Source organism: Anas platyrhynchos, chromosome 1, assembly GCF_047663525.1.
Source record: "Anas platyrhynchos isolate ZD024472 breed Pekin duck chromosome 1, IASCAAS_PekinDuck_T2T, whole genome shotgun sequence".
Classification (NCBI taxonomy): domain Eukaryota; kingdom Metazoa; phylum Chordata; class Aves; order Anseriformes; family Anatidae; genus Anas; species Anas platyrhynchos.
Window position 1 is genome coordinate 40,413,629 of NC_092587.1, and position 11,032 is coordinate 40,424,660.

Genomic DNA, 11,032 nt, shown 5'->3' on the forward strand with positions numbered 1-11,032 from the left:
CCTCTGGCAGGTGCAGTCCTCGGATGGTTGCAATCCTCCACGGTTTTAGGAAACCAAGGGGTATAACGCTACTGGAAAAAGGCCAAAAGCTTCTCTTAAGATTGCATTTGACATGTTAGTTGGGAGCTTGGTCAACTGTAAGTAGGGATGTTATTAATCTGCAGCTGTATTGGTACGGTACTCCTGTCCAAAAAGCAAGTCCTGTGCATAATAAAACCTCAATAGCAAAGCAGATGCAATGCCACAGAAAATTCTGGTGAGGCTATGTCCCCTCCCTAGGGGATCTATGTCCGGGACAGCTGCTCATTTATGCACACAGCTATGTAAAACCCACCTCTTCTGTGCAGCAGGTGGCTAGCCACTTTCCACACGTGTGATGGTGTGGTAGTCACTGCTGAAGGCCATGGCCACTGCTGCACCTCTCACCTTCCAGTCCTGCTGGGCTCTCAGTGAAGATCTGCACCAAGTCCATGCCACTGTATCTTCACCCCTGCTCGCCAGAGCACCCCAATAACAGTCTCTTTAATTACTTGTTCATTGTTGGCAAAGCAGGTGGCACTTGGCTTCAGGGTATGTCAACAAGCAAAGCTTTATTGAATCGATACACAGTATTAGAAGTGTTAAAGTGTGGTACATAAAGCAAGGAAAAAAGCAGTGCTTATAAAGGTAACTAGAAGTGTGGCCCAAGCACTACAGTAAACTACTATCGGTTTCACAGTAGTTAGTAACATTTTGGAAACTCTTTTCTTGCAGCAGAATCTGAGCAGAGCCGTACAGGTTGCGTGCTGTGCCCCCTCACTGGGCATGAACGAGGGCACCTGCTCCCTGCCCGTAGCCAAATCCTTTGGGGCCGAAGTTCTTTGCGTAACAGCCTGCAAGAGAGAGGTGTGGTAGGGGCTGAGGCATCTGAAAGTCTCTTGAAACAGGAATAAATTCAGCCTCTGCCCTTGTAACACACCACCTTGAACCATTAACAAATAGTCTTTTTTTTTTTTTTTTTTTTTTCTCACCTTTACAGTAGATTTCTCCCTCTTTTTCAGTTAGGGTCGTAGATTCTAGGCTTTTCCCACACTTGGCACATCGGAAGCAGTTTTTGTGCCATGGCTAGGAGAGGAAAAAAAAAAAAGCTTAAACACACAGGATGCCTGAATTTGAAATAAATAAATAAAATAAAAGCTATTAATTAGACATGCTTGTATCAGTATTGTTTACATATGTTGGTGCAATGAAAACCACTTGGAGTGCACTAGTCACCGATTAAGAGTGTCTGCATTTTTGGGTGGCACAAAGCCCTGGATTCCACACAGCTTACTGCTCAGGGAAGCATTTTGGAAGGCCTGGGCTTGCCCTAATCAATTCTGATCTTGGCTATCAGTCAGACAGCTGGCAGACTGACACACAGCTTTATGTGGTGCTTGCAGAGAATATGCCCTTTCTGCTGAAACATTCAGCCCTTCATGAGCTGCGCACAAAAGGATCATTCTCTTTTCTGGAGGGAGAGGGCTCCTGAACTTTGGTTCAAGCCTCTGGCATGAGAAGGTATTGAAGCTTCATCTCTGAAATCCAGGGCAAGACCTTGTTACCCAGAATTTCCATTTCAGGTGCTCTTTAAAAAAATAACAAAATAAAAAATAGAAACAAAAATGAAGACTAGATTACTTTGACCATTTCCAGTTTTGAAAAATGAAATTTTAGGGTGACTGCCGCACAGTTGGTTCTTCACTACCTTCTAGATAACACACACAAAGAAGCCTTCATAATACTCCTCAATCACTTTAAAGTCCATTTAAGAGATTAAAAAGAATCGCATTCCCTTACCTTTCCAGCACCTATTACTTTCTCTGCCGCATACACAGAATCCCCACACCTGGAACATTTCTCTGCGCCTCCAAACTTCTGAGCGAATTTTGAAGTATTTGGATTTGTTGTGGGTCGGTGGGGAGAGGGCGTGCTGATAGAAAGAGAACATTTGTTTTCTTTTCTTAGTAAAAGAGCTCTTGCTCTTCCTGACAATGCTAGCAGTGCAGCATCTAACACACAGTACAGAATACAGTACTTTTCCAAAATTTGAGAGGTTGTTACCACGTCACTTCTAGAGACATGATGAATTCCGAGACCTGTATTCCAAGGTGATTGTTAAATTCCTGTCATTTGGTCATGTCTGGAACCTGAGCTGGTCAGTGAACCTAATGGATTGAGCTATGTATCATTTCTAGATTTGCTCTGGCTGGAGAGCAGGCATCATATAAAAGTCAAGTAACAAATTGCATGAGGCAAGTGGCGAGGCGTACCTCAGGTGCTTTTCACGTGCTTTGCTTTGCAGCAAGAACTTAATCAGATTAGGACTGTTTACTCTTTAATAAGCCACTTGGTTTTGGCTGTAATTAAGCACAAATGCTTCTTCATTTACCAATTAAAATTTCATTCTTGTAGCCCCAGATTTGGTGCTCCCTAAATCCTTCCCTGCACAAACCTGCTGAGCAGCTGCATTTGTAGCTTGCACAGGAGAGCACCCCGAGACCCACCAGGGTGCCGACCTGCTGACGGCTCATCAGAACCATCATCAGGGCAGCAACCCCACCACATCCTAATCCATATGGCTTGCTTCTTGTGTCCTTACCCGTGCTGACCCCTGCTCTTACAGTGCCTACTCAGGGGCATCGTGGAAGGTTTGTGCACTGTCAGCTAAATGCCTCGCATTCGGTTAGACTGTATTCAGTTCTATCTTTTGCAGTGTTCCTCTCCAAGTGACAAGGATTAGACAAAAATCCACCCTGAAAGCCTCCTGTGAGAACAGTGCTGGAGGACAAAGGTGAGGCACATCCCAGCCCGGTTAACTCACCTCTCAGGCTTGATACCTAGTCTCTCTCCCCTGTCCATGTTCAGTGTGCCTGCCCCTTGCCCATATCCGTAACCTTTCGGGCCATACTTTTTCCCATAGCAAGACTTGCAGTAAACTTCAGCATCATGAATCGCTACGGTTGTGCTGTCCAAGTTTTTCCGGCAGACCACTAGAGGGAAAAAAGTTAAACAGCCTTAAGGGACAATTTCCAGCAGCACACGTAGTAAGCCAGCAGTGAAGGGAGAAGCAGTGGTATGGCTTTCCTTGTCCACAAGTCTTCCTATTAGGCTGTGGGACAGCTGGAGATGAGAGGGGGCAGGTTGTCTTTTGAATTAGTGAATTATGCTTAGCCCTATAAAGGGCTCTCTTCCCTCCCACCTTTCCACAGCCATGACATTTGAAGTCTGGAAGCTTGCCGTGGTTTGATGAATGAGACCGCTCAGAAACCCAGATAGTGCCGTCAGCGGTTTCCCTTGACAGATGCCGTATAGTAGAGAGCAAAGCAGTGCAGAAGAGTCCCTGTCCTGCCCTTTTGGCCAGGGAAGGAAAACCTGAAGGCTTCCCCCCTGCCTGGTTCTGGTTTGGGGCACAGTTGGTGCTGTTTCACAGCTGTCACCAGAGGGGCCTCGCTTTTCTGGCATTCATAAATCGTCCTTCAGCACAATGTAAGCACCCTGCCCAAGGTTACAGCTGAAGGCAAAACTATTTCCTGCTTCTTCTTAAACCTGCCTTTGTAACCACACTAACATGTTCTCCCAGTCTGCAGCAGCACTGTGCAGTGATAAAGAATTTGGATGGGGGGGGAGGAAAAAAGAGAGAGAGCCCTAAGAATTTTGTGTTCAAAAAGAATTTAGGGTCTTCAAAATACACAGCGACCTTTGCTTATGGCATTCATTAGCTCCAAGGCTCTTTTTATAAGACACAAATATCCAATAAGTAAATCAACTCGTGCATGTTTGTTAAAGCGTACAGACTTTAACCCCAGCAGAACTATGCACGAAGCAAAAGCAAACACGCAGTCAAACACACTAGAGCCATTGTTTGCCTACAAGTTCCAGGTTTCTTTTAATAGAAACTCCCATAAAAGGCTGAAAATGAGGCAGCTGAGACATCTAATTTTTGTGACTGCTGTAGAGCTAAGGAAAAGGAGTGTAGGTGCGCCGGGGCTCCCGTGCCAGCACGGCGCGCTGACATTGTGCTGCAGATTCATGGCAAACCAGACCGAGAGCTGCAAGTGTGGCTTGTAGAGAAGGCAAAATCCCAGCTCAGTCTGCAGGAATTAAATGCCAGCAAGACAGAACAATACCTCATGGCTGCAATGAGGTAAAATTCCCTGACTCGGTCAGGCAGGCTGCTGGTTTACAAAGTGTTCAAAGTAAATAACTTGACCCCCAACCAACAGCGTGGCCGCTGCCACAACCCCAAGCTAGGCCGGGTGGTTTTGGGGTGGCAGGCCGGGCCGGGGGCAGTACTTACTGCAGAGGAAGCAGCAGCGGTGGAAGCTCCTGCCGTCGCACTGCACCTCCTCGGCGTGGTACACGGTCCGGCCGCAGGCGCCGCACTTGTTGCCTCCTCCCCAGTTGGGCATGGCGGTGCTGCAGGCCGCGGGGTGGCGGGGGAGAAGGAGAAGCTCGTTAGCTGTGCTGATTGCCGCGTCCTTCGGGGCCCTGGCTCCCCGAGGGTTAGGGTTTTGGGTACTGACAACGAAATCTGCCGAGCTTGGTGCTCCAAGCAAGGAAAACAGAGATGAATCCATGAGGCACATCCTCCAGTGCCTGCTCAGGAGTTTCAACGTTACATAAACTGGATATGCACAAATTAGGCTTTCATGCACAAGGGCTTTACTGTACCTTGAGCGGACGCCCCCCCAGATGGATGTAATTTCAGTTTCTATGCTTCATTAGCGCTGGGCCTCTCAGCTGGTGGAAGCAAACCAATTGTGCCAACAACGGCATTTTGTTTCCCTGCAGGGCCCAACATTCGGGATGCAGCACAAGCCAAAGTTCAGCTTGCTGGAGAGCCATTTATTAGGGCTGTGGGGGCATTCAGAGCTCCCTTGGGATCACGCCTGCACTTCAAGGCTGTTTAAGGGGGATTATTTCCCAGCGCCCCCACCACTGTTACACAAACTGCATCTTAACCAGACAGCTACAGGCACCAAACCCAACTGCTCAGGGACTGCAGCTGCCCTAAGAGGAAGAGGAGCTCTCTCTCATGCATGATTTGCAGCAGGCCCTGAGAGGCTGGCATGGAGGGATGGCTATCACTAGCGATCATATCCAGCTACAGCCCTAGCAGCAGTCGCCTACCCAAAGCCAGAAGCAGCAGCTGTCCCAGCTCAACCTGCCCCTGCCCCTGCCCTGCTGCCCTGTCCTCACGCTGTCACCCCCACCGAATCCCACCCAGCTTGGCCTGCAGCTCCCCCTGCTCCCCAGAGGGTCCCGTTAGCTGGCCTGGGCTAAAGCACTACCTTTGGCTTGCATGGGGTTTTCCTCCTCCTGCCACCACTGAGGGCTATGAACTTTCTGCCTCAGGGCACTTTTGTTTGGGGTACACCTTTCTGAGGTGACTTTGCCAAACCCAAACGAAGCCACCCACCTCACCCATGCTGCACGAGTGCCTCCAGCCCACGCAGCCCGAGTGCCAGCTCAGTGGTCCGGGGCGTGCAGCAGGGGCTGCACGGGTCCCCAGGGAGACACGCTGCCAAGCCACGGCTGGCAGACCTTTGTCCCAGCCAGGCAAGCAGCCACTCATGGCATGTGGGAAAATAAGATTAGTTATTAACGCGAATTAGGGCATCTTTGGTACATTCCTACACAAAGGCTTAAGAAACTTCCTCGGAGTGGCTGAGCGGTGCCATTTACAGCACCGACACTAATTACTGAGATATTCCTTTGTTTAATGCTTCCACGGGATTAACAACATTACTGCTCATGGTTTAGCACTAATACTCTGACCGAGCTCATAAAATTAGTTTTATGACGTTCACCAGTTTGTCTCTGTCATTCTTGGCACAACCATAGAGTCTAAAAAATTAAGATTCCATTTCTTTTATTCAAGTGTTTGGCTGTGCTACCGCACAGCAGCTGACATCAATCATGGCATACAGCGTCCTTAGTTAACGGGAATATAGGCTGCACAAAGCTTCGGAAAAGGAATGTGTTAACTGGAAAAAAAAAAAAAAAAGAGAGAAGAGATTCCTTTCCATTTTGTACACTTTCCAAAGCGTAAGTGGTAGGTATTTGGTACGAGAACTACCTCCTCTCTATTTTCCTTTCACCTTCCCATGCTCACATCCTTTTTTGCATTCACTTCAGCTTAAATTATTTTAATCGCTTTATTAGCAAACAGTTGTCTAGTTTCCACACACACTAGACCTGAAGACCTGGATCTGGTTTCCAGCTTCGCCCCAGATTTCCCATGCAGTATTGGCCAATACGGGGTGCAGCTCCACCCCTCCTTCCTTAGGGAGACGAAGTATTAGAGGATCTGGCAACCATTAGCTGACTCCAATACCCTGATAAGGGCTCTGGGAATTCATTAAATGAAAAGCAAAAAAAAAAAAAGGAGCTGAAGTCAGAGCTTCAAGGTGACCTCGCTCTCTTCCACAGAAGAGATTTCCATTTATCCTCCCCGCGACGTTCCCATGACAGCTCGCGTGGGAAGCATGGCAATATTTCTTCAATTACCCGGCAGCGAGGGCTACCCCGAGGCGGCGGTGCCTGGGAGGCACCAGGGGAGGAAGGGCTGATGGTGTGGGGGCGCGCAGGACGGTGTGCAGGCCCCAGGAGAATGGGGTTCTCCTCCAGGAGCTCCGCGGGCAGCAGCTCCCAACCCCAGCGCCCGCACGAAGCCTTCTCCACCCCCGGGAGGTTTTTTGGCCAGTTCAGGCAAGCCTCCGGGGAGCTCCAGCGCAGTAATTAAGCATCCAGATGATCTCACCAGCAGCACCAACAATTCTGACTTTTAATTGCAGGTTTGTTGGCAGCTCCTGCCCCCTGATAAGAGCACCCTGGCTTCTGCTAAGCTCGTGCCTGGCCGAGGGGAGGCTACGTTCCTCAGCTAGCGCTCTCCAAAAGGCCAGTTACAAGCCAGGGCAGTGGCAAAATCCTTTCCGACACATTTGTTAATGGGGTTTCAACAGAAGATACCCAAAGCAGACACAGGACAGACAGTGAGGAATGTCAAGCTTATCCCGTTATCCTTAAACTATACAAAATAGCTTTTGCAGTGACCCGTTCGGGGACCCAGACGTGATCCATGGGACAAGCTGAGTGCTGACAGGCATCGGGCAGCCCCACGCTGCTCTCCCCAGCCCCAGCCCCACTGCTCACCCACGGCCACCCAGCACAGGGCTACCCACCATAACCAACACCAAGGGAACCCTTAAACCTATAGGGCCGGGCTACGCGCTGCCAGGGGACTCCTCAGCAGCCAAAGCAGAAGAGGGAAAAATGAAGGGCTCCCTCCCTCAGCTCACCCCATGCCTCTCCGCACAGCTGGGCAAGCATCCCCCAGCCCCATCGCCGGCCGGGCAGACCCCAATGGGCGCCCCAAAAGAACTCCAGGGATGGGTTGGGATGGGATGGGGTGGGATGGGAGGGGAGGGGGTAGCTGCTGCTCCGAGGCCCCCCCGTCCCGGTGTCACCCCCCAGGACCCCGCTCCCCCTGGCCCCCACTCACCACGGGCTGAGCTCGGCTCCTCTCGGCCCGGCGCGGCCCCGCAGCCGCTTAAAGCGCCGGGGCGGAGCCTCCCCCGCCCGGCCCGGCCCCGGCCCCGGCCCCGCTGCCCCCCCCGGGGCCGCCCCGTCTGCGGGGGGACCCGATGGGACGGGACGGGGCGAGGGGGGCCCGAGGTGTCCCCCCGCGGGCTGTGGAGGGGGGGTCAGGCTGCGCTTTAACCCGTCCTGCTTCGTTTTAGGGGGTTTTAACCCCAAACGGGCAGGCTGCGTCCCTCCGACAGCCCGCAGAGCCCGCGGCCGGGCTGCTGGGGCCAAAAGTGGGCTCGGTGCTATGAGGGGCGCGGGTGGGGAGGGTGCGGGGGTCCTGCCCGGGTCCTGCCCGGGTCCTGGCCCCGCAGCTCGGCTCCAAACCCGAGCTGAGCACCAGCCCCCGGGGTGGCTGCCAGCCAGGCGCAGAGGCTCGGGGTGCAAGCAGAAACACCCCAAAGTGTTGGCCATGGTTGGTGCTCGGCTTGGAGGTGAGGTTAAGGGAGAGGAGCCCTCCAGTTCAGGAAACAAGAGGGTGTGAGTCAGAGCAGGCTGCCTGTGTGCACTGCACCAGGTACCTGTGCTCTCTTGCCCAACCTGTCCCGCTCCCAGCCCTGCTGGGACTGCGTGTAACGAGGCCGGGTTATTTACCACGTCTCCTCAGGTAGCCTCCAACGCGCTGAGATTTTCCCTCCCGATAATGTTTCCTGAAGACTGTAAAGAAAATAAACAGCGAGGATCCTGAAGGGAAGAAAGCAGCGCTGCAGTCCTGTTGAGATGTGAACGTATGCAAAGCAAGGAAATGCTCACTGCGATTAAGGGGCCCTGCTGGTACAAAATAAAACTTTCTTCAGCACTGCCAAGGGAGTTAGAAGACAGTCTGACATGCAAGAATTATTTTTCTCATGCCCAATATTTAATCAGTCTGTAAGAATCAGAGTAAGTACCAAGGACTGACACAAATATGTTAGTAAGTCCATTACTGTAGGAACAACGTTAAGGAATACATTACTGCAGCCCTCAGGAATCATGGCTTGGAATGAAGGAAAGCAGAAATGAGAGGGAAAACTTTCACCACATCGTTTATTTTTATCGATTAATATTTCTATAATAGGATCTGTAAATATATTCAAATATGCATAAATATATATAAATACATTCTTATTTATATGTGCATATTTTATAAATATGAATGTAGGTATAACTCCATACACACACATATTGTATCTCCTCAGCAGGTCTCTTCTCTGTCTCTGTCCCTGCCTTCCCTGAGGACACAGTCTGGAACAATTTAAAGACGAAGCCTGCATCTGACCCTCCTGCACCCCTGGCTGTCCTGCACACTCCCTTACCCAGTGACCCCAGCAGCCTCCCGGCCCCATCTCCCTCCTCACCACCCTCCTGACACAATCCCATTCTGCCCCGTCTTCCTAACACCCACTGTAAGCTCCTCTTTCCAACCCCAAATCCCAAATGTTGACTCCCCTCGCTGCCTTGCAGAGGAGCTCCCATCTGACCTCCCCGCCAGGTGCCCCTCTCCTGCTCCCTGCCAGCGTTTTTCTGACTCGTGCAGTTTTGAGCTCAGCAGGTCACAAACAGGTCAGTTTGTTCTGAGAAGCAGCATTTAGGTTCTCAACAACCACCTCTCGTTTCCTCTATAGGTTGGCCAGCTCCAGAGTCAGCCTGTGAGCAGGGACACATGCTTCTGCTTTCTTGTGCTTCCGTGGCCACCTGCACAAAACCAGTCCTCCCTTCCCTTGTAAAACTGACCTGAAGCATGTTTGTCCACTGCTTTCACCTCAAAACAAAGCTCTCTGGTTTTAGCTATTCTGTAATCTTACGTAAAAGTTGTTCTGCGGGTTTTGGGGACTGCGTAAATAACCAGGCTTTCTGACCTATTTTCTCCACTTGTCACATATCAGCCTCGGGCCTTTTACATCCACTAAATACCTTCCACTCACCTGGGATTATCTTATCCTTGTTTGATCTTGTAAGTATGGTCCCACATGTCTGCTTACAGCTCAATCAGTCTGCTCACTGCCCTGGTAATCCTTGCTGTCACTTTATGTACATTTTTCTAGATGGTTGGGACTTTACTTTGCAGGGGGGTTGGTCATATTATGATACAGTGTTTGCCAGATGTATTTTTATCAAAATACTGGCATTACTGATAGAGCTCTCTTAAGTATGCTCTTGACAGAGCATAATTTAACTAATTTTCCTGTTACAAGAGATTGTTTTAAAGCTAGTGTCAGAGGTTATCATTTACTAACCTTCGAGGTCAGACAGTTCTCCAGGTGTTCTGTTGTACCTTGGCTAATTTCTCACTGCTAAACCCACACTTGCCCATGGTAAAAGGTCTTTTTAAATGAGCTCTATGCAACATCAGCAAGTGAAAAACTGATTCTTGCTCAGTTACCCATATTTGCCCTGTTCTAGAAGGATATGCCTATTTAGCTAATTGCTATAGCTAAATATTCGTGCATCACAATAATGCTATACATTTATTCTGTTGTAAATAGAACAATGATAAATCAGTGAAGTGTCCACAAATTAATAAAGATACAGCAGACAATTCTAGGGTTTATTAGAGCTGAGATTTTGAATCAGCTGTTTAAATCCAAAACAGGGATGTCAGAGACATCCAATATGAGCAGGCTATGTTTTCAAGGCTCATTGATTTCTTTATCATTGCTCATATTTGAAAATTATTTTACTTCTAGGAATTTTAACTTCTAGGAAAAGTTAATTACAACATCCTCATTTGCCTAGAGGCTATAAGAAAGAGCAATTTGGATGTCCAGTAAACAACATGATCCAAGCTAGCTTAATTTTATAAAATTTATAGTTTCATCTTTCTTGACCCACACCTTCATATCAGTGAGGCTTCGTATCAGTGAAGTCTCTTTTGGGCCCCTCGCTACAAGAAGGACATGGAGGTGCTTGAGCGAGTCCAGAGAAGGGCGACGAAGCTGGTGAGGGGCCTGGAGAACAAGTCCTACGAGGAGCGGCTGAAGGAGCTGGGCTTGTTCAGCCTGGAGAAAGGGAGGCTCAGGGGCGACCTTATTGCTCTCTACAGGTACCTTAAAGGAGGCTGTAGTGAGCTGGTTGTTGGCCTGTTCTCCTACGTGCCTAGTGACAGGACGAGGGGGAACGGGCTAAAGTTGCGCTAGGGGAGTTTTAGGTTGGATGTTATGAAGAACTTGTTTACCGAAAGGGTTGTTAGACATTGGAACGGGCTGCCCAGGGAGGTGGTGGAGTCACCATCCCTGGAAGTCTTCAAAAGACGTTTGGATGTAGAGCTTAGGGATATGGTTTAGTGGGGACTGTTAGTGTTAGGTTAGAGGTTGGACTCGATCTTGAGGTCTCTTCCAACCTAGAAACTGTGATTCTGTGAAAGTGTGAAGGGATAACAATACCTTTTGTGGTTTAATTTCCAGTTTCATTTTATTTTCAAGCTAGAATGTTTTAGCTTTTTGAG

At 49.5% G+C, this 11,032-nt stretch overlaps 1 protein-coding gene across 1 annotated transcript; it reads right to left on the minus strand.

Annotated features, from left to right (window-relative positions):
- Nucleotides 1-571: 571 nt before the first annotated feature.
- CSRP2 (cysteine and glycine rich protein 2) lies at nt 572-7,680 on the minus strand. Its single transcript, XM_038180306.2, has 6 exons — nt 7,526-7,680; nt 4,319-4,437; nt 2,843-3,011; nt 1,819-1,951; nt 1,011-1,104; nt 572-872 (listed from the first exon to the last, which is right to left on the minus strand). The coding sequence occupies exons 2-6, from the start codon at nt 4,428-4,430 to the stop codon at nt 796-798; spliced, it is 585 nt and encodes a 194-aa protein (XP_038036234.1). The 5' UTR covers nt 4,431-4,437; nt 7,526-7,680; the 3' UTR covers nt 572-795.
- Between the last annotated feature and the right edge of the window lie 3,352 nt (nt 7,681-11,032).